Source organism: Arachis duranensis, chromosome 5 (genome assembly GCF_000817695.3).
Source record: "Arachis duranensis cultivar V14167 chromosome 5, aradu.V14167.gnm2.J7QH, whole genome shotgun sequence".
In the NCBI taxonomy this organism is placed as follows: Eukaryota; Viridiplantae; Streptophyta; class Magnoliopsida; order Fabales; family Fabaceae; genus Arachis; species Arachis duranensis.
The window spans coordinates 3,314,127-3,340,666 of record NC_029776.3 but is presented as its reverse complement, the minus strand read 5'-3'; the positions used below and the strand labels follow the sequence as shown (position 1 = coordinate 3,340,666).

The 26,540-nt window shown below is 30.8% G+C and overlaps 1 protein-coding gene across 6 annotated transcripts; it reads right to left on the bottom strand.

Annotated features, from left to right (window-relative positions):
* Positions 1-582: 582 nt before the first annotated feature.
* Positions 583-17,596, bottom strand: LOC107487385 (uncharacterized). Of its 6 annotated transcripts, XR_008009526.1 has the most exons (17): positions 16,899-17,596; positions 14,859-14,971; positions 9,883-9,953; positions 9,632-9,782; positions 8,950-9,088; positions 8,297-8,606; positions 7,610-7,793; positions 5,296-5,397; positions 4,765-5,091; positions 4,606-4,689; positions 3,781-3,939; positions 3,294-3,377; positions 2,427-2,564; positions 1,969-2,081; positions 1,680-1,840; positions 714-1,195; positions 583-656 (listed from the first exon to the last, which is right to left on the bottom strand). XR_008009526.1 is itself a non-coding variant. In XM_016108005.3 (16 exons), exons 3-16 carry the CDS (start codon positions 9,951-9,953, stop codon positions 768-770), a joined length of 2,451 nt encoding a protein of 816 aa, XP_015963491.1. In that variant the 5' UTR covers positions 14,859-14,971; positions 16,899-17,596; the 3' UTR covers positions 583-767. The 6 variants fall into 6 exon arrangements, 5 of the variants coding, with proteins under 5 accessions (XP_015963491.1, XP_052118130.1, XP_052118129.1 ...); XM_016108005.3 differs by having other exon boundaries at positions 583-1,195; XM_052262170.1 differs by having other exon boundaries at positions 583-1,195; positions 8,297-8,603.
* Positions 17,597-26,540: the final 8,944 nt, after the last annotated feature.

The window sequence follows — 26,540 nt, the reverse complement described above, 5'->3', positions numbered from 1 at the left end:
TGAAGGATAAATATTAATTATAGAAAATTGGGCTATAATGTTAAAATTATGATTTTGCCACCACTAATATTCTATCATTTTAAATTTGGTATTTTTTCAAATCTTTTATGGCTGTTCTTTAAATTTTCGCAAAACCTTAAAAATAAAAATTAAATGTCATTTTCAATCCGGGCCTTTTTTTTTTCAAAAGACAAGGCATCCTTCCACAATTTGAAAATTCCAAATCGGTCCTTGATTATCCAAGTAATTAGTCTAAATTACCCCTTTAAATGGTGACTTATTAATGTGTCTAGACTACTTAGATCAATTACTTGGATGGTTAAAATCCAATTAGAGATTTTCGATTTGTGAAGAGATATTTTATCATTCAGACAAATGATTGAGAATCGAAAAAGGCATACTCAAAAGTAGAAAAATTTTGCTAACAAGTAACAAGAACACTTATTAGCAATACAGTTTAGGGAGAATAAAACTTTGAAGTTTTTAATGCACATAAGTATGCTTTTCCTATAACATCATTTCCTTCTAGTGCAATTGTTAGTAAATAAGTAAAAACAGTACCTGCAATGTTGAACCATAGCATTGGGAAATATAATACAGACTTTATTTATATTATCTATAGACTAAATTCAAGTCGAACAAGATTCATTGACATATATCCTTCCACTGAACAAAATATTTTCTAAGATTTCCCTATACACCAGCACAGCAGAAAATAAAACAAAATATAAACAACTTTTCATGTGGTTTTTGTAGCCTGCAAAATTCTATCGGAGTGGGTGCACCTTTCCCGGCCTTGTTGAGGAAGGTGATCTAGACTTTGAATCCTCATGATTTGGAGATGGAGGTCCTCTTCCCAACCTCTGTAAGGCCGAAGGTCTGGTGTTTTCAATTTTAAACCTCACCCTCTTCTCAGCTGTATTTTCATCATACAGTTTTGTTGAGGAAGGTGATCTAGACTTTGAATTCTCATGATTTGGAGATGGAGGAGGTCCTCTTCTCAACCTCTGTAAGGCCGAAGGTTTTTCAATTTCAAACCTCACCCTCTTCTCAGCTGTATGTTCTTCATACAGCTTTGTTGAGGAAGGTGATCTAGACTTTGCATTCTCATGATTCGGAGATGGAGGTCCTCTTCTCAACCTCTTTAACACCTGAGGTTTGGTCTCCTCAATCTGGAAGCTCACCCTTCTCTCATCTGCCATGTTCATCACACAAAGCAAAGGCTTCTGAAAAACCAAGGACTAGAAGACTATGTAATATTTGTGCTCTAGTGGAACTTATTTTAGGGTTCACTTCAACATCATTTAAAAAAAATGGAAAACAATTAATTGAAGACAACTTTGAGAAAGTTCTCATTGTTACAGAGTATATTTAATCATCTTTAATTAAATAAAGCCAATTTTCCCCAAACACAAAAAACAAAAAAAAAAAAACCTCGAATTTGTTGGTTCAAGTGACCTCACAAGTGTATCCTGAAAGTCTTGAGACTAAACAGAAGTGAACTTCACAATACAGTGTTGGTCCTAACTTCAAACCTAGCCCTTTTTTTGCTAGAACAAGAGTTAAAAGGAACAATTATTATATCTAACAAGTAACATTTGGTGTTAAGCAGACTTTTAAAAACAATCGTGCAAATATCATCTACTGGTTTGTAAATACTAAATGAGCAGATGCCTAACCTTCACCAGAGGCATTCGTAACACCTTCCATCTTTATCCTATCAGAATCTTTATGCTTGCAGTCATATCCTGAACGCTTATCGGAAAGATTAACTGTGCCAGGTGCCATCTTTTGTTCTTCATCTGAACATTGACCCCCAAAAGGCTGCATATAGCAGAACCTAAAATAGCAATAATTGCAAAAGGATTAATAATGCAACATAAGTAATCATGAAATATAGAGCAAATTTTCATGACATGAAAACACAGTTACTCAAGCAAATATGAAATGGACTATCGTTTAGGATACCATTGCATAGGTAATTTTTCGACGTCATAGTTATGAGGTAACATTCTCCACTTTCTGCACTTGTCACATTGCACCCATTCGGAATCAGGTTTGTAGATACAATTATCTTTATGCTGGAAAAAGAAACGAAAGTACAGTTCAGCACATTTCCCTAGTAAACAAAGATATATATGTAAAAAATTGGAGTTTGTAGCATGAATAGTGACTTCTAACCCCCTATTTATCCATTTAAAACATCAGTTTATTCTCCCATTCAACCAGAGATACTAGTGTAGGAGGAAAACCAAAGTGAATGTCAAATTTCTAACATGTCTCATAAGATGAACATAACTATTAACACAACGTTTACCTAATTACAAGCAAATTCTGTTACTCAAAACAAGAAATAGCAATGATAAATTGAGAAGCAACCCCTCTATTATTACAATAGAACAATAGAATTTTCAGAAGAGCTTTACCAACTTAAGTGAATCAAAATTTTTGTCCCAGTATTCATCTGCTTTTTTCGCAAGCCACTCCTCAAGTAGCGCATATGACTCAGAGTCTTGAAATCCCTGCTTGTTGTTATGCACCCAAACACGGCCATCCTTATCATCCTATGCCAGTAAGCACAAAACAAGTACAGGAGTTAAGATGTAAAGAAAGTGTGTTTTTAGATAAAATGAACAAATAATTGTTGACAGCATTCAAGTAAAGACTCTGATAACAACATTGATTCCCATAAGATACAGGTATTAGAAAATTCTTTAGAAGTTCAATTGGAGAAATTTACTCAAAGTAAGTTCCATGAAAAGTAGGCAGAACATAAGTATAACTGAGGCTCTTGAGAATAGAAAATCCTTGGCAGAATGCAAAGAACATAAAATAGCATTGCAAAATACAAGGATCAAAGATGGAAACTAATTAAATCAAGAACATGTATTTCCTCATATATGTACTTTTTAATTTTTAGATCTTCATGTCATTAAATATATTTAATTATATTAAATAGTTAAACTATCTTTTAAAATAAAATTTATATATGTGAATTGCATTAACTCATCGTAACAATGCAAGCAAACTAAAATATAATCTAGGAACATCAGACAAATAATTTTTGTTAAAAAAATAAAAATATTAAAAAAAGAGAGAAAGAAGACTTATCATTTAGACAGCTTAACAAAGTACATAATTCCATTTGCAACACACAACCAAATTAAGTAAAACTATCTAAGCATGTAAACATTATTCCCTCGTATGTTTGAAAAATGGTTGGAGTCTAGGAAAAAAAAAGATACCAAAGCAACATAATGCTTTCAAGGAAATGCAATCCGAAAAGACCATACCATTAAATTGGTCACATCTATGACACCAATTATACCCCGCCCTACATCTGCACTATGGATCATACCACCAACTCTCTTGTAAGCCTACAAAGGAAAACAGACAAATATAAACTCCAGTATTATATAGAGTGAAGCTAAGCATGCACAGTCAAACATGAAAATGTGTTGGAAGAGTAGCCAAACAAAAGAGCAACAGAAATTTTGAAATAAAGAGAAAGTTAAAGTAGCATCTATTGCACAAAAATAAGATAAAATCTAGCTTTTAGTGGCTTTATCATTTTGAAACAATTCTATAATGCTTAAATTGTCAGGTAAAAGCACATCAGTTGTTTTATATTCTAACAGGCACATCTGGAATAATCATAGGAATGATTAATACCCATGAAATCCAAGATCATCAGGTTCATGTATCTTCCAATGGTAGTTTATAAATTATAGCATGCCAAGTTCCCCATAATGGTTACTCCAACAATGTGGACTAACTCACCTCAATTAAACGACCATGCCAGTACAAAAATATTCCACAGTTTCCCTGCTCCCATTCTAATTCACTATATCCCAGAGTTAATTCAACAGGATTTCCCAAGATGTCACCAGATTCCACAACAGTTTTTGTTAGAAATTTTGCTAGTGGTCGACTTTTAACCTGAGCAAAGATAAGAGGAACAATTAGAATGAAGCTAACAAGGCTTAAAGATCATAAATCATCAACTTCCGTGGCCCCTGGCTAGTTATAATGTATAAACAAAGGGTTGTCTTAGTTGCACTTCAATCATCAAGGTGTGTGGAGAACCTTGAAATAATGAGGAAGATTGAGGTGCACTGGTGCACGGATCACTTATAGTGCTCTGTATTAATTTTATATCTCTAGCCAGACTTCAAAGATGTTTAGATGCATTTGAAAATTACCTATTTTCTTTGCGTGATCTAAAAAATTGCGAAGTACCTCAAAAAAAGTTCTCTTAAACTTCAGAATAAGTCTATCTAATTTCAAGATCATATTGATAAAAATAAAATTGCTATATGAAATATTGAAATTTTAAATTTCTTCAAGAGAAAAGAGAAAAAAGAAAGTGTATAATTTTGTGATCACTTTAAATACACCTTTTTTGTCACTTTTAAATGTAACAAATCACAATTTGAATCTGACTAAGACTAGAAATTAATATAGTGCAATATAAGCAATTGATGTTTGCCCCCACAATCTTTACATTAGATTGTATGGTGCAACACACACCTGGAAATTTGAAGTGCACTGAAGCATTCTCCAAAAAGCATAATATTATAAGCAAGCTGTGCAAGAATGGATTACCAGTGTTCCTTGAACAAACATCTTCATTCGTGGAACTAAGAATATGACTTCTAAATAAGCTCGTAGCGAGAAGTCTAGTGGAACCTGAATGCAACAGAACATAAAACAGGATACATAGTTTCAAATGACAAACTTGAAAAAGCAAAAGTGGTGCCAAACCTTCAGACTAACTTGGCCTTGACGAGAACGAATCCTTCTAGAGCGGACAAAAATGTCGCCTTGGTGGAAAGAACTCCCACCAAACAGTCCATCTTGCCATTCTAGACAATAACCTGACCCCCATTCATCAAGGTTCCATATGTAGATCTGTGTTCCTGTAGCACCACAAAACAAGGCTGCCTTCTCCCCAATTAGATACTTGTCAAATGGTGAAAAGTCCTTAATAGCTTTCAAATTGTTTTTTGCCAAAGCTTCAGACTGAACAGCTGTGTCAATTTCCACCTGTTGTCCTTGCCGACAGTAACTAACTATTGGAATCTCAATATTCTGCAGTAAAATCATTTAAAAGGATAGCAGTATGAACTAACAGAAATTCCATCATTATTTAGAATAATAAATACGTGTCAATCAGCATTGGGTTGTTTAATGACATCTACCATCTGGAAGTAAGACGATTTATTTTTAAACCCACAACAACAATTAATGATGTATGAAATACAACAAAACAAAATTTCATAGAACTCTCCATACATCTTTGCCTTCATTCAAAGATTGTGAAAGAAACGCTAAAGATCTGGAGTTAGCAGTCTGGGTTAGAACAAGAACATCCCTCCCAAGCCTCATTGCTCCTGTCTAAGTAAGAAAACCACGAAGGAAAAACAATTATGAATTCAGTCAACGTCAAGCAAAAAGACAAAGTGTAAACTGAAGAGATCTTATTTATCTTATAATTTGACACAAAACAAAACAAGGCTGTGAATTAAAATCTATCTTATATGTCATCCTTTTAACCTGGAATGGGGTTTTGTGAGAGAACAAGGGGTTGTATAAGATCAATTTATGCTTCTGTCAATATCCACAATGATGCCAAGGTATCAGCACACAGCTAAGAGAAATTCCAACACACAAAAGTCAAGCAAGCAAAACAAGCCTTAACTAGTTTCAATTCTTCTTATATTTTATAAAAGATATTTATTCATAGTAGAGGCTTCGGAGGCAAAAGCATAGGTTGGTTAACCAAACTTTTTAACGAGATCCTAGCGTCTGAGAGGATGTCAAATGAGTGGAGGAAAAACACCTTAGTCCCTATTTACAAGAAAAAAGGATATACAAAATTGTAACAACTACAGAAGGATCAAGCACATAGGTCATACCATGAAGTTATGGGAGAGAGTCATAGAACATAGGTTGAGATAGGAGACATAGGTCTCTAAGAACTAGTTTGGCTTTATGCCAAATAGATCTACCACCTAAGGTTAAGATATATACTTGTTAAGGAGAATGATGGAGACTCTAGAATAACAAAAGGATCTACACATGGTGTTTATTGCTTTGGAAAAAAAAGAAGCATATGATAGAGTATCAAGAAAGGTCCTATGGAAGGTCTCGGAAAAGAAGAGTATAATGTGACAGAGAAATTTCCTATTGGTGTAGGATTGCACTAAGGACCATCTCTAAGTCCATATCTCTTTACATTGGTTTAGGAGATACTGAACATATCCAGGAATCAGCACCCTAGGCATGTTTTTGCCGATGACATTGTCCTTATGGGAGAAATAAGGAAACCTTTAATTCAAAAGTGAGAGTTGTGGAGAAGAGCCTTAGAGGAGTATGGTTTGCACATAAGCCGCGGTAAGATGGAATATATGGAATGAAAGTTCCGTAGGTGAGAGAAAAATAATAATACAAAAGTGAAAAATAGAAAAAGCATCCTATCGCAAGTAAAGTATTTTAAGTATCTTGGGTGTATCGAACAGCATAATGGAGAAATTGAGGAGGATGTAAAACATAGGACGCAAACGGGATTGTCAAAGTGGCAAAGTGCGTCTGGTTTTATATGTGACAAAAAAAATATACTTGAAACTTAATGGGAAATTTTATCGCCATTAGGCCGGCTATGTTTTATTAAACATAGTGTTGGGCGGCAAATAAAATGCGTCCAAGCTGAAATATCACAAGTATCACCTTGTCCAGGACCATCGCAGGAAAACTATAACCAAGATCTTTTTTATCTGGCATTAACTAGAACCACGTGCATCCAAAGCACCTTTTACTAAGATCAATGTAGTTGTATGTAAACCTAGACCAATAGCATGATGAACTAAGAATTCTCTGGGTCCTATTGTTAAGAATAGAGAATTACTACACTCATTTATAGCATTTAACCAACCGGGCAACCATATGCTTCGCCCTGCATTGAACGCCAAAGATTAGGTTGCTGAGATGGCTGAACGATCACACACGTATGCACAAAACATAGAACGAAGATATATGAGAGAAAGTTGGAATAGCACTTAGTGGTTTGGACATGTGGGAAGAAAATCAGCAAAGCATCCAGTTAGGAGGGTAGATTAGATGGAAGATAGACGTTAGCGAATGGTAGAGGAAAGGCAAAAGAAATCACACATGAGGTGGTCAAAAGAGATCTACATGTAAAGGGTCTCATTGTAGACATGATACATGATAGAACTCAACGGCGTTGTTTATTCATGTAGTCAACTCCACCTAGTAGGATAAGGCATTGTTATTATTTTATTCACATTAGAGAATAATTGTGTAAAATGGACATAAAGCATTCTCTTAAACCAGCCACCAAAAAACCAAAAGATAGTGATACAAAACAACTAGACTTTGTCAGGAAGATACTGGTTGTTGGAGATCCAAGAAAACAAAAGCTTTTCAGCATGTAACACCCACAAACACTTTGAAGTTCAAATAGGCATCAAAGACAAAGGCAAAGGACAGAGTTACCTTAGATTCAAAGACAATTAGACAAATCAACCCAAAGGGAGCAAAACTAAGGTGAGCAGTGGAAAACCCAAAAAGGAGGAAAAGAAATAACAACCTTGAATCCGATGCCAAATCTGCCAATGTGATCCTTGACATCTTTATCAGGTTGTTTATGCCCAAACGATACCATTTTCACAATCTCGTCATGGTTCATCCCTTGACCATTATCAATAATTGACAACATAGGAACATTCTTCCCAGATTTCTTCAACTTGATCATCTCTACAAAAATATCCAACCTGTGACATCCAAGCAATAATAGGTACAATTTTAAGAGAATACCTTGGATCCTTTACCTCTAATGTTGAAGATTTGATATAACCATTTATTACTATTTTTTTATAGGAAAATTAAAAGAAAAGAAATCAATTGATGACAGAGAATATTACAAAAGAGAGGACTAGGTATTGCCTTGAGAAAGGGAAAAAATGCTTGTAGATCCTAAGGAAACACTCGGTTCCTGTCTTGAAATAGGAAGAAAAAGAACATAGTGGAATGGTAGAGATGCATCTCCCAAAGGTACAAAAATTGGCTTAAAAATTGCCTCCAAGACATGTCTCTTTGTGTAGCTCCATTTTGGAAGTAAAGAAATTATTTTAAAAATAGCATTTCCAATGCAAACTCATGTTTCATGAAAGTAGATCCAAGAAAGAAAAGTTAGAGTAAAATAAAGTACTGGTAGATAGCAAGTTAACTACCAAAGAGAAACAAGCAAATAGCCAACAAGAAACAAAAAACCTACTTGGAGGCTTTGGCATCCCTTGAATTATCAACAAGCTCAGCTATCCCACCAAAAATCCATCCAGAATGAGCTTGACCAAGAGTTTTTAGGTAACTTGGGTCTGCTCGTATGTAATTTTTCTCGAAGAGTCTATCCTGCTTCATATGAGTTTTACTTTTCAATTCATCACAAGTTTCACTCATAGAATGGTTGGCACAATCATCAGTTTGAGGGCAGTTAGGATCAGAGGAACAAACTTCTGCACCATTTGCTGGGCCTCTCATCATCGAAGTATTAGGTCGGCGATGCTCCTCAGCCAAGTGCGAACCTGCTAAAGAATTATCTAGTCCAAATTACTTCACCAATTTAAATGACCAGGAGAAACTAAGATTCAAATATAGGACTCCATAGTCATCTTCACCATTTGGAAAGGAAAAGCAAACTCCCAAATTATAGATAAACCAGAGCTACAAACAACATGCTACAGCTACACCTCAAAAACAAACAATAAAATACAACACAATGCACAAAAAGAATAAATGCGTGCCAAGCCATCAATTAATTAGATCACAAATAGATTGAAATAATGTGCATGAGATTATTTTAACTGAAGTATTAACTGATTACATTGTTTTAAGAGAAAAATAAAATTCGATGTACCATAGAATGCATACCTGATTCGCAATCCCGTGGTCTACTATCCACAACGCATGTCTTGCCTATCCGATAGGCAACACTAACTCGGGTAGATGTCGAGGCTTTAGCAGGGGGCAGAATGTAAAACTTGTATGGCTCAAAGTCTGCAATAGCAATCTGCCAAAAATGAGTCTTAGACATTGCAAAGACAGTGAAAAGTGATTAACGGATAGGATAAATCACACTCATTAATCACAAAATCCCATTATGTGTTGTTTTATTGTCATCAAATGAATATTTCAGTTCTTTTTCTTGTTTTGATACATAATCTTTTAGTTTTTAATAGACACATAGAATCATGTAGCCAAACATGCATATGCTTAAGTTGAGAACAAAAGATACAGAGACAGGTGTCAGAGATAAGACATAAGAGTAGCATCTCTTCCTTGGTCCCCTTCTGCTCCCGCTCTAGTGGATACAAAATTAGGCAAACTTTGCCCTAGAACAGAGACATCTTGTATTTTATGCCTAGACCTTCCTCAAATAGATTTATGCCTCCCAGTGTTTATATTTTTTTCTTGAGACAGTTATATCAAACGAGGCCTAATTGGCATTAAACCGTGCTAACAATTATAGCAACCATTATAAATAAAGGATTTCATCATAATCACAAACATATGCATGCCAGAGCTGAAATAATAATTAATAGAAGTAGCACACCATGTCATACTTGTGCAGGAAATCCAAGAACCTTCTCCACTCGTGCTTTTCATGCGAATTTTCTGGGGCAGGGTCCAATGAAAACTGGGGCAACATGGAAATTCCTGATACTTTCATATGTTTCATTGTATGTATGTTCAACTCATTGGACCTGCAAAAACTTTTTTCACGTCAGCAAATGAATCACACACAATAAATGCTAAAGAATATAGAAAACTAAAGTATGCTTCAGTAAGAAGAATAATTCATACAGTTCAGTAGGCGCGTTTGTGGACTTGACACTGCATATAGTTTTCCGATCCTTTTTAAGGACAAAACTCATCTGCATAAAGAGGATCAAGAAGTGAGAAACATTAACAGCGCATTACGTGCTATTATATCAAAAATCAAAGAGCGATGAAAGTTCAGAAAGCTAACTTGTGAATGCTTTAGTCTTGTTACAAAAAAAATTAAAAATAAAAAAAAATCTCATTTGAAAGAGAAAATGGCTCATAAACAGAACGAAGCTCGAAAGCTTTAAAACTTGCATTTTCAAGAAGATAACAGCTGCATGCAGCAATTGCAATGCAGGTTAGGAAAACAGCAAAAGTCAAAAAGTGCAATTAAAGAAAGAGAGAAGGAAGAATGTTACTTACTATTACTATGATAATGGTGATGAAAGGGAAGGGAAACCCTAGGTAGCAGTGGAGAATGGAGAGGGAAGAGAGGAAGTGAAACGACGTCGTTTGGGACAGAAGGGAGAAAGAGTGAGGAGAACTGAGGGAAGAAGAACTGGGAAGAGAAATGAAGAGACGTTTACCCGCTCAGAGCCGATATATTCGATTAACACGTTGGACAGTCTCACATTATTTTTTTAATTGTTTAATAAAATGTAATTTCTTATTTTATATTTTTTAAATAAAATTAAAAAATATAAAAAATATTAAATAATAAAAAATTATAGAGAAAAAATCCTAAACAGACAACTACTTCAAAAGACAACGAAATTCTTGACAAAAAAAATACTCAATTGGACTCCTAAACTTTATTTTTATATGACTGATTAACTCTTATGTCAAAAAAAAGTCAATATTATTTTTTTTGCACAAAAACTAATTAATTCCAAAAAATAAAAAATGAAGACCGAGTTAAATATTTTTTTTTGTTCCGCTACGTTACCAACAGTATATCTATTCTGCCAACTCTTATTTATAATTGTGTTTTATAGAAGTGTGTTCGTAAATGTGTCTAATAATTAATATATATTTTAAATACATATATAAAGAGACACATCCAGAAAAAAGATAGTTATTAAACACAGTTATAAAAAAAACATTTTTATTAGACACATCTACGAACACACTTCCATAAAACACAACACAAATATAAATAAGAGTTGGTAACAAAGTAGAATGACGAGAGAAAAAAAAATTCAAACCAAAGCAGAAAAAAAAAACGATAACGATATTGAAAAAAACAACAGAGTGTGTATGTATAATAATCTTAACTTAGTTAAACTTAATTTTAAAAATACTTGCCGCCTAATATTTCTAATAATCGTATTTGTTTTTATATATTTACATTAACTTTAAATGGATAAGTAATCTCGATTTATTTTATTATTTAAATATGTGTATATAATCTAGAAATAGAATAAAAGTGCATTTAGATTTGTATTTTTATTTTTTATTTTTTAATTTTAAAATTTTGTGAAAAAAAATACAAAAAATAAAAAGTAAAAATAAAAAAATATATAATTTTATTATTTTTATTTTTTTATAAAATTTAAAAATAAAAAATACTAAAAATAAAGATAAACTAAAACTAATTAGTCGGGAATAACAAAGAGCTATTTAAATTTCTCTCGTTAAAAGAAAATGTTTACACGAAAATTAAAATGCATTAATTGGCGGCGAATCCGGCGATATTACTCCCGAGTGAATAAATTCAAACAGCTAATTGCTTTGTGATTCAAATTTATAACATAAATACATAATAATTCCATTTTTTAATATCTAATTTAATAGGCAATGTCTAGTTATGACTTTTTACTCTTTTAGGCAGTTGTTGCATGCAATACAACTGTAAAAAATGAGGAATACTTAAAGGTTAGTTTAGGTAAATAACTTAATTAAGTTTTTTTGAAAAAAATAGTTTAAATAATAAATGATTATTATATTAAAAGTAGTTTATAAATAAGTTATTTTGTATTTAAATTTTTAATTTTAAAATATTTATTTTATAAAAATATGATAAAAAATAATAGTATTAGGAGATAAGTCATTTTTTTTAACTTCTCTATAAGTTTCTAAATAATTTTTTAGAAAACCACAATTAATTTTAAAAATTACACCAGACATTAATACTACTACTTTTCATAAGTCAAAAGCTAAAAAAAATTACTTTTAAAGCTTTTCCAACAGACCTTAATCAGACTCTTGGTAATTTTTTTGAAGGATTACCAAGTTTTTAAAAAAAAAATACTTTTTATTTTTTAATATTTAAAAAAATGTTAATCTTAGTTGGTTCTTAATAGATAAATCAACAGTCTAACATGTCATGTAGGTTTATTACGTAAATATTAATAGAAAATATTGACAAAAAAAACTAATTAGTCTCACAAAAATAAAAATTAGGGACTGAAAAGGATTTTTTTTTTTTTGTTGAGGACCTCATTGTCTTTCGAAATAATTGTCAATAATCATTTAAAAAAAAATTTCTCGTAAAAAATTCATGGGCAAATCACTTCATTTAAAATGAAACATAGCTAATATTACCCATTTATTTTTACAATAAAACACTACGTCCAAGCCATTTAACCAACTAAGTTTAACTAAATTCCTATAACCTAATTAAGTTTCATACGTCACTATCTCTAACAATTTTTTTTACCTAATGTGCGACTATATATAACTGCGTCTTTTATGCAAATTTTTTTTTTCAATTTTCTCAACTTTTTCTACCTTCTTTGTGTTTTCTTCCCTTTTTATGTTCTCTTCATTCTCAGCATTCTCTTTGTTTACGATTAATGCTCTTTGATCTGATTTGAAGATTTTGGATCAAATTTTTTTGATTTGTTTTTTCCATGAGTCTATTTATGTTATGTTTAATGGTAGTTTCGGTGCATTTTAAAACACAATTTGGTGTAATATAAAATTTTTTCGATATCGTACTTATAAATCTTCGGTGTCTTTTATGTCTATTTGTCCCAAAAATTTAGATGACTTTTAATATATTTGTGGCTTTTTTTTCACCTTTTTTTTCTCATGTTTCTTTTTCATTATCATTATCATTATTATTATCATCGTTGTCTTCTTTTTATATGTATAACAATTCAAATCTAGAATATACCGAAATTTTTTAATAATGACGACACATAAACAATCTTAGTTTAAAATAAGTTCAGACTACAAATACACTTTATTTAAATCCATAATGCACTACAATTACTTAATGATAACGACACACAAATAAACTCAATTCAAAATAAGTTCAGACCAAAAGTGCACCTTATTTAAATCCATAATATATCGATATTCAAATTCAGAATGTGAAGGATTAACATGTATTCACAACACACAGTGGAAAAAAAATAATCCTAAAGATTTATTTTGTGCTTAAACTTTATTCAAATAATATATATAGATCAGATCTAAATTATATACCTTCGAACGCTTTAGTAAAAACCTTATTCTTCGATTCTACAAAGACTCTATGTGTATCCACACCAAGACTAACATTTGCTGTCAACTCCTTGACTAATGAACATCTAAGCTAAATTGAGAAATCTCATGCAACTCTTTGCACGCCATAAAATTCTTCTCCAAGAATTAGACTCACATACGTTTATGTGTGTAGAGGTAAAGGAATAAAACACTTTCTCACGATTTTCCTCTACTCTTGACATACATATATATAGTATGAGATTTGTTACTGATTTTAAATTTGAATCTCAATTCAAATTTAAATCATATCTTGTTATTTTAAACTTGAAGCTTTAAAATTTATGAATCATATCATAACTCAATTTGAAACGTAATCAGTTAGGATCTCATCCAAATTTAGAATTTAAATTAGAAATAAAATAACTAATTATTCTCAAATATCATTCTCAATTATCATACTATTATTATATTCTTGGTGTTAGTAAATAATACATTAATATTCTATTTAAATTAATATAATTATTTATTTGATCAAATCAAAATATTAATTAAATAATTGCTGCAGCAAAAATTAAAACACTCGTTAGTGTGTGACCCCATATGTTCAATACTAAGTGGGTAGTAAATTAGTTATACTAAATTTACTAATCAAGGTTGGTAATTTACTAATCAAGGTTGGTGTCTAACAATACTCCTCAACAACCTAATAGTATAAAGTAATATATTTTTACTAAAAACATGATAAGAACAAAATATAATTCATTCTATCTTTCTAACTTTTGGTTATTCCTTAGAGTATGATTTAATTGTCAAATTCTAACTTATTAACATTATTATAACGAACTCTGAATGACCTAAGAAACTTATTTCTTCATTCATTCAATCTTCTTGGCCAAGGTTTTATTCATCACAGTTATTATAATCATAGAGCTCAAATTATGTATTGAGAGTTGACCGATTTTTTATTGATTAATTATTAATTCTACAATTATTTAAATCATACCCAATATCCATTCAACTAGTAGCATCTTAGGGTATTTGGTATCCGGAATCAAAGTATAATAAATACATTATTAATTACTATGACAGTCGCAGGTCAAAAGAAACTCCATTACTATATTCATCTTGAGAATATCCTATTGACAAATATACGATAATTATAACTATTATGAATTCTCAAAGTGAGTCAATTCAATGGTCATATCTCTATATGCACCATATATATATATAAATATTGATCTAGAATTAGTCAAAAGGTCCCAACATCCTGTCTTTATAAACGAAAACACAACCTAATGAACTTAGCTCCCAAAAGACTAGAATTAGTCAAAAGGTCCCAGTAATATTTAATGATGTGAAAGCGCTATCTCTTTGCTATAACGAGTTACTTTAGTATAAAAAAAAATACTTTAATTTCCCAATATCCTTAATTCTAGAATGAGATTCTAAGATTCGCTTAATGGTGGTAATCTCGTAAATGGAATTTTCAATAAGCACAATATCATCAACATATATTAGCAAGATTCACACAGTGTGTTGATATCCACGAGAAAGAAAAAGATTGGGGAGTTTTTTATACTTACACTTGACTAGATTGGTGCAATCCATACAAATATTTGTGGAGATGACAATATTATTTTGGAAGACTTGAAGAGAGGCTCGGTGGCAACTCCATGTATACCACTTCCATAAATTGCTACAAAAGAATGCATTGTTGACGTCAAGCTGCTAAATTGACCTTTGTTTAATATAATTTAAAGCCATAATCCTAACAAACTTGTAAATTTCATAAAAGATTTCGATCCTAATAGAATAATTTTATACAATGAGTCACTACGTTTAGAAAAAAGAGAGGTGAAAAGATGTGAAAATGATCTAATCTGGTTAGGCCTGATTTTGCTTAAGTTTAGCCAATTATAATGTCTAGTCCAATAAATAGAAAGAATGCGAAAAAAAGAGAGTAAATATTCATTTCTGTATACAAAATTTGGACGCTAACAACACTAACAATAAAAAATTGAAAACTATATAAAAATAAGTTTTGTTCGATAAAAATAGTTAATTATTAATTTTTTCATAATTCCGTAAATATCCTCCCATTTTCTCTTTCGATTGCTACATGTTATCAGAACCAGATGGTTTCTGAGGTTTTGGTGACACTACTGGTGTTGACTTGTACTCTACTACCATGTCATGATACCACTCATCCCAAAAACTTTAACTAATGAAAAAAAGTAACACTAATTATTATATCTCTAATATTCCATAAACCTCTATTGTACACATTGTACAAATATTCCATTGACTCCTCATACTTTCCCTATAAAAAAATTTCTAACATTACTATAGAAATCCATAATAAAGTGTGTGTGAACGTGTATAGTGTAAGGGCAAAAAAATAAAATAAATTGAAAAAACAAAAAGTGTATTTAGTTCTTTTGTACCTGTTGTAAGACAATAGATATGGAGAGAGAAAATCAATTTGGTTTAAGTTTGTCTGAATATAAAATTTGGTGATAATTTTTTTTATGATAAAAATGAAACTCAACTAAAATTATTAGTTAAAAATTGTTAAATAATGTAACATGTTAAACTAAATTATTATCCAGTTACTTTTAATTATTAACTTCACAAACAGCTCATACATGTGAGTCTTTACTTTCTCTTATTTTTTAATTGTTGTTACAGCAACTTCCACCCAATAAAGGGAGTTTTCGGTACAAATAACAAAAATAAAAACAACAAAACATACATGACATACATTTTTTATTAGCTTTTTATTTTCACCTACCCTATCATAATTTTTTTGGCATTGCCATCGAAATGATTGTGAATTAAAATTTTATTACTATTCTCACAATGGTTTTACATCTCTCTCCGCATTTGGATGAAAGTGAAATTCTTTGGATTAGCTTTTTCAAATTGAAGTAATCTAATCTGTTGGATAAAATTATTAAAATTATTTACCATGTAGTGCAAGAGAATGAGTGGAATAATTGATGATAAAGTTATTGGAAGAGAAATAGGAATATTATGAAAATAAGAACAAGCTAAAAAAACAAAAGTTCATTAAAAAGTTTAGGTCTGGCATACAGAGTCTATATCCCTCTTTTAACCCAAAGACAAATTTTTTTCCCTACCTCTGTCACAATATGGGGAGATACAAATTAAACACACTTTTCTCAACCATCACTTTATAAGAACAACTTCTCTCAACTCATATCGATCAAACAAAACAACAAAAATCTATGTTCATTTACTTCATTAGTTCATTATTATTCCAAAAATTTATTCATTCTAATTAAATACTGCAAAATTTAATTCCAACACCTACTTCAAGGGGAGCATGTATGAAAAAGAACTAAATTTATGCAATGGACCAGGGACAACTTCATGATATTCCATACAAAAAATACAATCACTTGAAAGATCGAATAATGGAAGATCGCAAACCATCTTTAATTTCCATCCAATTTAACACTAGCTAACATGACATTTCATCATAATCATATCAGCAAAATCGCAGAAGTTTGATTTGACTGAAACCAGAGCTTCACTGTAAATATATATATATATTGAAAAAAAAACTACCTTATAAGCTAATTAGTAGGATTCTGGCTTACCTCTGATCCATGAATCCACTAATTGACATCATTTTTGCATGCAAGATCTCAGATCCATTTTCCTCCATCCCCACCAACCAAAAATTTAATTTTATTCGAAACAAAAATGACGATAAACACAGAACGGCTAGATTGAAAGTTTTACATCTCATTTGATTTATCAACAAAAATAAAATATAAAATACAGATTTGCAAAAGAAATCGCAAGTCCATAGATGAAACAAGGAGAAGACGGTGAATCTCTTTGGAATTAGGATCATTGCATGCAAAAATGATGAGAATTAAATGGGTTCCGCAATTGGAAGAAACTGCATGCGTTCGCAAAAATTAGAACACATTAACTGACATCATTTTTGCGTGCAAGATCTCAGATCTATTCTCCTCTACCCCACCAAATAAAAATCTAATTTTATTTAAAAAAATGACAATAGACACAATCAAAGCGGCTAAATTAAATATTTTGCATCTTTTTTATTTATAAACAAAAATAAAAAAATACAGATTTGCAGAATCGAAGTCCATGGATGAAGATGGAAAATATCTATGGAACTAGGATCATTGCATGCAAAAATGATGAGAATTGAATGGTTCCGCTGTTGAAAGAAGCCGCATGCTTCCCCAAAAATTAGGTCAATATAAATTGGGATTGAAAAGAGAGTATAAATAGGAGAGGCTAAGCTCTACATAGGAACCTGCGGGTACCCACCCGCTCCTATCCGCTCAGGGCGGATTTTTAGCGGGATGGGTTCTTGGGAGGGATAGGACGGGGTCGGTTTAGACAATACTCGTCCCGTTATATATGTAATATATATTATTTTAATATATAATATGTATAATATATGTAAAATAATTAATAAATAATTAACAATATTGTATCATATTTAAATTTTTACTTTAATTTATGTTATGTATGTGATGATGGTTATATAAATATTGAAATTTAATTTTATTTATTGGATTTTAATAATTATAGGAACGGATAAAGGAGGAACAGGTACCCGCAGGAACGGGTTAGGGTTCAGCGTTTTACTACCCGCAGATAGAAGTGAGGGATTCTATGCGGGTTGGTGTACGGCAGAGCGGAATCAGGTAAAACAAAAATCCGCCCCTACTCGCTCCGTTGCCACCTCTACTTCTACAAAAGAGTCAAACCCACTATTAAGACAAACTTAATGGCATTTATTGAATGTATTTTTTTTTATGGTAGCTGAGATTTTTTTATTTGATTTACATGGAATATGTTCGATGAAAGTTTTTAAATTTATTTACTTAACAATAATATAAAAGCTTAAATTTTGTATATATTTTACTAAATAATTCTTAATGGGTGATTTTAATATGCATCAGTTTTATTATTATTATTGGCATATGTGCAAGTCAAAATACATTTTATTTATTACCCTTATATAGCACAAAGTATACAAAATTATTATTTTGTGATTAATAATAAAAGGATTATATACACATAAAAAGTTGCTTATCAAATAAATTATGATATATTTATATATAAATAAATACATTATTACATATATTTATAATATGTATTTTATATATGTATGATTTTTTATGTGCACTTGTTATAAATGTGAAAGGATTAGAATTCAACAAAATTTGCTAATGAGTGAGAAAAAAATTAGTTAAAATGTTAAAAGTAAAAAATACGTTTTTATGAGTGTTTAATAATAATTGTTAGCAAAATAGTTTTTTTTTTGTGACTTGTTAGCAAAATAATTTGTTTCCACCCATGTTACCATCTATTTTATTTTCACGGAAATAAAATCTACTACCTTGGAGAAACAAAATAGTTTCTGTTTCCTCCGTGTTCAACTTAAAATGTAAAATTATTTTACACTCATTAGTCATTACCGAAACAAAATCATTTTTTAACTTATATTAATTAATTAAAGAAACTTTTTGTTATATCATTTTCACACGAAAAGAAAATGGTTTTTTCTTTTTCTTTTTTCTAGGTATCGGAAACAATGAAAAGTGGCCCAAAGTATAAAGGGACCTTTTTTAATTTGGATTCTACATTTGATTCGTGGGCGTTTTCCCAAACTGAAACGAGCACAAAGCCTTTTGCTCTAGTCCTTTTCTTGTTTCTGGTTTCTAATTTCTATTAATCTTAATGGAAATATTATATGAAAATATTTTTTTGAATGCAGTGTTTTGTTTTGTTTTTTCTAATTGTGATTAGGGTTAGAGACTTAGGGTGTTGCTGCACTGAGTTTATTTATTTATGGTGGATGGTGTTAGTTGGCTCAAAGCCTCAAACTAACATAATCTTTTTACAATATTACCAATTTTGTTCTTTTTTTTACGTTTTTTAGAATGTTTTTTTGTAATACCAATTTTGTTCATTATCAGGCCACAAAAAAATGGTATATTGGTTCCTCACTTCCTCTAGGCCTTCCGAGTCCAAATGAGCATAGTTCTATTTTGACATGTAGTCCATATTACACATTTAAGTTTTTTTGGTAACTAAGTTCAATCAAGTCGGTTCAAATAAACAAAAATCAGTTTCATTAGTGAAAGTGTGTAGACTTGAATGAACACGTATTATAATCTTATTTAATTAAATGAATGTAAAAAATAAATTGCATATTAAAATATCACAAGATAACACCAACATTACTTAAATTAACATGTTTGTACTATATTCGAATCTTATTTAGTTGCATGAATGTAGGTTCACATTTATTGGATTGAATTTTTTCCAAAAACAAAAAAACATTGAAATTTCCTAATTTTGACACCAAAGTATTATTACAAAAATACAGAAACAAAAATTTAATGATTTTTTAAAAGTTTTTTTTTGTTACTCTTACTTCTTTCAAGAGCATTGCTTTTCAATTAGACTTGAATGCACACTTAATGAATTAAAATCTTACATGCAAAAATTTAAAAGAGAATAAAAAAGGAAAAGAAAATGATAATAACGACGATATAGCGATGATGATAACGATGGAGGAGGAAGGAAAAGAATAAGGAAAATAAATTCAAATAAGAAAGGAAGGAGGAGAAAGAGAAGGAGGTGGTGGTGATGACGACAATAACGAAAAAGAAATAAAAAAGAGGCAGTAACGGCAACGATATGCGAGAAGAAGAAAAATTACAAAACAAAAAAAGCGGCTGAACGAAAAATACATTATAATAATTGGGTTAGACTTTATTAGATAAATAATTTGAATGTAAAGCTTTTCTATTTAATATGATAAAAGTGTCATCAAATTTTTAGAATAACAAAATTATTTATTCAATCAAAATAAACTTGTAGCATCCAAACCTCTATGATATGAATAATGCATGTCATGAAGTTATCACAATATTATGAACACATTTTATTATGTGACAATAAGGTCATGAGTGATATTTTGATTTAGTTAATTTTAGGATATAGAGAGTTGCTATTTATTTTTAACTCTTAGAGTTTTAGATAGGTAATCAAGTTTAACCTTTTCTTTAAAAGATTAATGATGGTTATTACAGTATAACTAATTGGTTGTAGCGCAGGAGAATGAGGGGAATAGTTGATGATAAAGTTACTGGAAGAGAAATAGGAATATTATGAAAAGAGCAATGCTAGGGCCAGCAATTTTTGTGATTGTTAGCCATTAACTAGTCATCAATGGTGATTTGATGGTGTGAGATTGGTATGAGATTTTATCCAATGGCTCACCTTCTTCTGCTGATTACATACTGACCAAAATTCAATAAACTGCTGGTCTCCTAGACTTTTCCTTTATAAAAATAAAAACATGCTCAAAAACAAAAGTTCATTAAAAAGTTTAGGTCTGAGAATCTATATTCCTCTTTGTAATCCAAACACAAATTTTTTTCCCTACCTCTGTCACAATACGGGGAGATACAAATTAAACACACTTTTCTCAACCATCACTTTATAAGAACAACTTCTCTCAACTCATAATCAAAACAACAAAACAAATATAATTCTTAAATATTCTAACTAATTACCATTTCGGCTAGGGTTCATTTACTTCATTAGTTCATTATTACTCCAAAAATTTACTCATTCTAATTATATTATTGCAAAACTTAATTCCAACTCCTAAAGAAGAACTAAATTTATGCAATGGACCAGTGACAACTTCATGATAATCCATAAAAAAATACCATCAATTGAAAGATCGATGAATGAAAGACGCAAACCATCTTTAATTTCTATACAATTTAACACTAACTAACATGACATTTCATCATAATCATATCAGCAAAATTGATTTGACTGAAACCAGAGCTTCACTACATAATTGACATCATTTTTGCGTGCAAGATCTCAGATCCATTCTCCTTCATTCTCACTAACAAAAAATTTAATTTTATTCAAAACAAAAATGACGACAAACACAAAGCGGCTAGATTGAAAGTTTTACATCTCATTTGATTTATAAACGAAAATAAAATAAAAAAATGCAGATTTGCAAAAGAAATCGAAGTCCATAAATGAAACAAGGAGAAGACGGTGAATGTCTTTGGAATTGGGATCATTGTATGCAAAAATGATGAGAATTGAATTGGTTCCACGATTGGATAAAATTGCATGCGTTCGCAAAAATTAGAACCCATTAATTGACATCATTTTTGCGTGCAAGATCTCAGATCTATTCTCCTTTACCCCACCAAACAAAAATCTAACTTTATTTGAAACAAAAAAGACAATAGACACAATCAAAGCGGCTAAATTAAATATTTTGTATCTCTTTGATTTATAAACAAAAAAAATTTAAAAAAATACAGATTTGCAGAAAAATTCGAAGTCCATGGATGAAGATGGAAAAGATCTATGGAACTGGGATCATTGCACGCAAAAATGATGAGAATTGAATGGTTCCGCCGCATGCGTCCTCAAAAATTAGGTCAATATAAATTTGGGATTGGAGAGAGAGAGTAAATGGAAGAGGTTGAGCTCTACAAAAGAGTCAAACCCACAATTAAGACCAACTTAATAGCATTTATTGAATGTATTTTTTTTACGGTATCTGAGATTTTTTTTATTTGATTTACATCGAATATGTTCCATGAAAGTTTTTAAATTTATTACTTAACAATAATATCAGAACTTAAATTTTGTATATATTTTACTAAATAGTTTTTCATGGATGATTTTAATATGCATCAGTTTTATTATTATTATTGGCATATGTGCAAGTCAAAATACATTTTATTTATTACCTTTATATAGCACAAAGTATACAAAATTATTATTTTGTTATTAATAATAAAAGGATTATATACACATAAAAAATTACTTACAAATAAATTATGATATATTTATAATATGTATTTTATAGAGTTAAATTTTAAATTAGTCCCTCACTTTATATTAAGTGACTCATTTTAGTTTTTAAAATTGAATGTTGTGCACCAAACTAGTCCCTTCACTAGTTTTTTTCCTTTTTTTCGATAAAGTATAGGGAGCCAATGACCTAAGCGTACAATGTGTACAATGGAGGTTTAGGAAGTATTAAAGATGATAAAGTATAGGGAGCCAATGACCTAAGCGTACAATGTGTACAATCAATATCTTTGAATTCATTAATTTCAATTCTATTTTTTCACATGTTATTTAAATACAAGTATTTTTATAAAATATTTGTTCTCTTGCGAGTATTTTGAACCGCTATTTTGGAGTTGACGTGAAGATATTTCAAGCACTCCACCACGAGCGGAGCTAGATAAAATATTAGAGGGGCCAAAAATATTTAGACAATAAAATAAGATTAAAATAAAATTTTAAGGGAGGCTAAATTGAAATTTACATATAATTTACATGTAAAAAATTAAAATTAGGGGGTATTGCCCCCCTTTCCTACAATGTAGCTCCGCCCCTGACCCACTACCATTTCCGACCTCTTTCGTCTAGACTAAAGAAGTCGAAAATGGTAGTGAGAGTACTTGAAGTGCCTTCGGTCGAACCCATTTATGCACAATGAAAACATGTATTTTATAAGAACCGGAAAAAAATGTGTATTTTAGTTATTGATTTCTTGTTAAAAACACATTTTTTGTTTGAAAAAATATGTCTAATCAATCATATAATTCTTTTTTTATAATAACATACTTATATATTACAAAATTTACTAATGTTAAATTATTATAAAAAAATATATAATTAAAACTAAAATTTTAAAATTTTTTATATGAGCAATGCTAGGGGGCCAACAATTTTTGTGATTGTTAGCCATCAACTAGCCATTAATGATGATTTGATGGTGTGAGATTGATGTGAAATTTCATCCAATGGCTCACCTTCCTCTGCTGGTTACATGCTGGCCAAAATTCAATAAAACTGCTGGCCCCTAGACTTTTCCTTTTTATAAAAGCACTTGTATTTGAACGATACGTGAAAAAATAGAATTGAAATTGCTGCATCTAAAATATTAAAAATTTTAAATTAAAAAAATGAGAAAAAACTGGACTAATTTGGTGCACGACATTCAATTTAAGGGACTAAAATGAGTCCGTTAACGCAAAGTGAAGGACTAATTTGGTGCATATACAATGATGACATAATAGATGATACGTGGACGAATATTGTTGCGACACGTGGCACAAACAGACACGTGCCTAAATAGCATTGTGACACGTGTCACAACTATCCACGTCAGCATGTCACGTGTCACTGGTTAACACATTATCATATTATTACATGTGGCCAAATTATGGAGTGACACGTGTCACTAACACGCCATGTCATCAAGTTATGTCATCACGTCGTTAATAGAAAACGGATAAGGACTAACATGGTGCAGTTTTGTGAATCTCATAGACGTTATTAGTGTCGTTAGAATTTTAGGGACGATTTCAGTGCACGACGCTAATCTCAAAAACTAGTTTAGGGTTTAACTCGTATTTTATATATGTGTATGGTTTTTTATGTGCACTTGTTATAAATGTGAGAGGACTAGAATTCAACAAAATTTGCTAATGAATGATAAAAAAAATTAGTTAAAATGTTAAAAGTAAAGAATACGGCTCATTTTTTTTATACGAAAGTATGTGTGTGTTGTACATTATTGTGAAAAATGTGAGTATTAGACATATATGTGAGAATAATTTTTTCTGAAATGGGGATGAAGAAATTGGACTATCTAATTTCTTTGTAAAAAAGTTAAGTTTACTAATGGGACAGTCCCATTAATGTGGAAGAGGAAATTTAAATTATTGGTGAAAATAATCAGACCCTCTGATTTATATTTAAAAAATTAAAAAAATTTGGAGTACACAAATCGGACCCCTCCAATTTGTGTACTCCAAAATTTTTTAATTTTTTAAACAAAAATCAGACTCTCTAATTTGTATACTCAAAAATTGGACGGTCTAATTTTTATTTCTAACACCACAGTTGTGTAAAGTATTTATACACTCTATATCTACGTTTTACACTATTTCTCCTCCCACGTCTAAATACGTCTTTTTGAGTGTTTAATAATAATTGTTAGCAAAATAGTTTTTGTTTCCACCCATCTCACCATATATTTTATTTTCACGGAATTAAAATCTACTACCTTTGAGAAAAAAGTTTCTGTTCCTCCATGTTCAACTTTTTCTTTTTTCTAGATATCGGTAACAATGAAAAATGGCCCAAACCCCAAAGGAACCTTTTTTAATTTTGATTCTGCATTTGATTTGTGGGCATTTTGCCAAACTGGAACGAGCACAGAATGCCTTTTGCTCTATCCTTCTCTTGTTTCTAATTTTTATTAATTTTAATGGAAATATTTTATAAAAAAATTTTTTAGTGCAGTGTTTTGTTTTGGTTTTTCTAATTGTGATTAGGATTAGGGACTTAAGGTGTTGCTGCACTGTTTTAAATTGATTTATTTAGGGTGGATCGTGTTAGTTGGCTCAAACTAACATAATTTTTTTTACAATATTACCAATTTTGTTTTTTTATTGTTTTTTTGGAATTTTTTTGTGTAATACCAATCTTGTTCATTATTAGGCCATAAAACAAAAATAATGGTATATTGTTTCGTTCCTCACTTTCTTTGGGCCTTCCGAGCCCAAATGAGCATAGTTCTATTTTGATATGAAATCCATACTAGCGTGTAGATTTGAATGAGTATGTATTATAATTTTATTTAATTGAATGAATGTAAAAAGTAAATTGTATATTAAAATATCACAAGATAACATCGAAATTACTTGAATGAACATGTTTGTACTGTATTCGAATCTTATTTAGTTGTATGAATGTAGATTCACATTTATTGAATTGAATTTTTGTCAGAAACACAAAAACATTAAAATTTCTTAATTTTGACACTAAAATGTTGTTACAAAAATACAGATTTTTTTAATGTTGAAATTTTTTTCTGTTACTTTTACTTTTTTGTAAGAGCATTGATTTTCAATTAGACTTGAATGCACACTTAATGAATTAAAATCTTACATACAAAAATTTGAAAGAGAATTAAAAAGGAAAAGAAAACGACAATAACGACGATAGCGATGATAATGATGATGGAAGAGGAAGATAAAGAAAGAGAAAAATAAATTCAAATGAGAAATGAATGAGGAGAAATAGAAGGTGGTGGTTGTGACGACGAAGACAACGATAACGAAAAATAAATATGAGAAAAAACCTTAGACTGTCTTACGATTGATGCATGCCTATCCTACGGCTGATGGAGCTCATCTGTTGGTTATCCAGCCAATCCGACAAGTCCAAAAATCTTAGACTGTACCTCGACGTGTATCCCCAAGAGTCTATGCATAGTTTTTTTCTCAAATAATCAATATTGCTCAATGGGGTAATATTCCCGGGAATTTATAGTGCCCGGTCACCCTTACGTCGTAAGGTCAACAGAGTATCGAATTTTCAACCTGGTACACGTAGTGGCAAGCCACGGTACTTTACCCAGGGAATCTCATATCTCAGATCATTCAAATTCATAAGCCATATAAATAATTCAATTATAATTTATCAACATCCACATCATTCTCAATCGCATCTCATTCATCATCATACATCAATCATATTTAATCCTTATCCTTCATTATCACACCTCCTATTCCATTCATCAATAGTTCCAATTCAAAACATAATTCATTCTTTTCTAAATGAATCAAACTTAAAACATACTTATTTTCTTAATAACTCAAAATCAAACCATATAACCTTTGAATCTAAATCTTTTTAAATAATCATCTAAACAAAATTTCTAATTTTTATAAAATTTCGGCAGTATCTCTTCTAAAATTCAGACTTTGCCACACTTTTCGGGTCCAAACCTGCATTCTTTTCAATTCAACATACCCCTCGTCATCATCATAACAATCACCACAATAAATCTACCTCAGATCAACAATTATACCCATACAATATTTAAATCCAACAACTAAAATTCAACTAAGAATCATAATTCACAAATCCTAGGCTTTTAACACCGAATACCTCATTATCACAACAACCTCCACAATAGTTATACCTCAAATCAATAATTCACCAAATCACCAGTTAATCAACAAGCAGCAAACCAACCATGTTCATCAACAGGATACTAAGTATTAAATATACACATGCAATCCAACTTATCCAATGGTCATCTAGCCTAAGTTTTCGCACGCTCGCACGCACGCACGCACGCACGCACGCACGCACGCACGCACGCACGC

Excerpts from the sequence above, each read along its gene's own strand:
- LOC107487385 (XM_016108005.3), bottom strand. The coding sequence starts at position 9,953 with ATGAGTTTTGTCCTTAAAAAGGATCGGAAAACTATATGCAGTGTCAAG. Across the intron at positions 4,690-4,764 it reads AAGGCCAAGTTAGTCTGAAG|GTTCCACTAGACTTCTCGCT; the intron begins GTTTGGCACCAC and ends TGTTGCATTCAG. Across the intron at positions 2,565-3,293 it reads TAGATGTGACCAATTTAATG|GATGATAAGGATGGCCGTGT; the intron begins GTATGGTCTTTT and ends TTACTGGCATAG.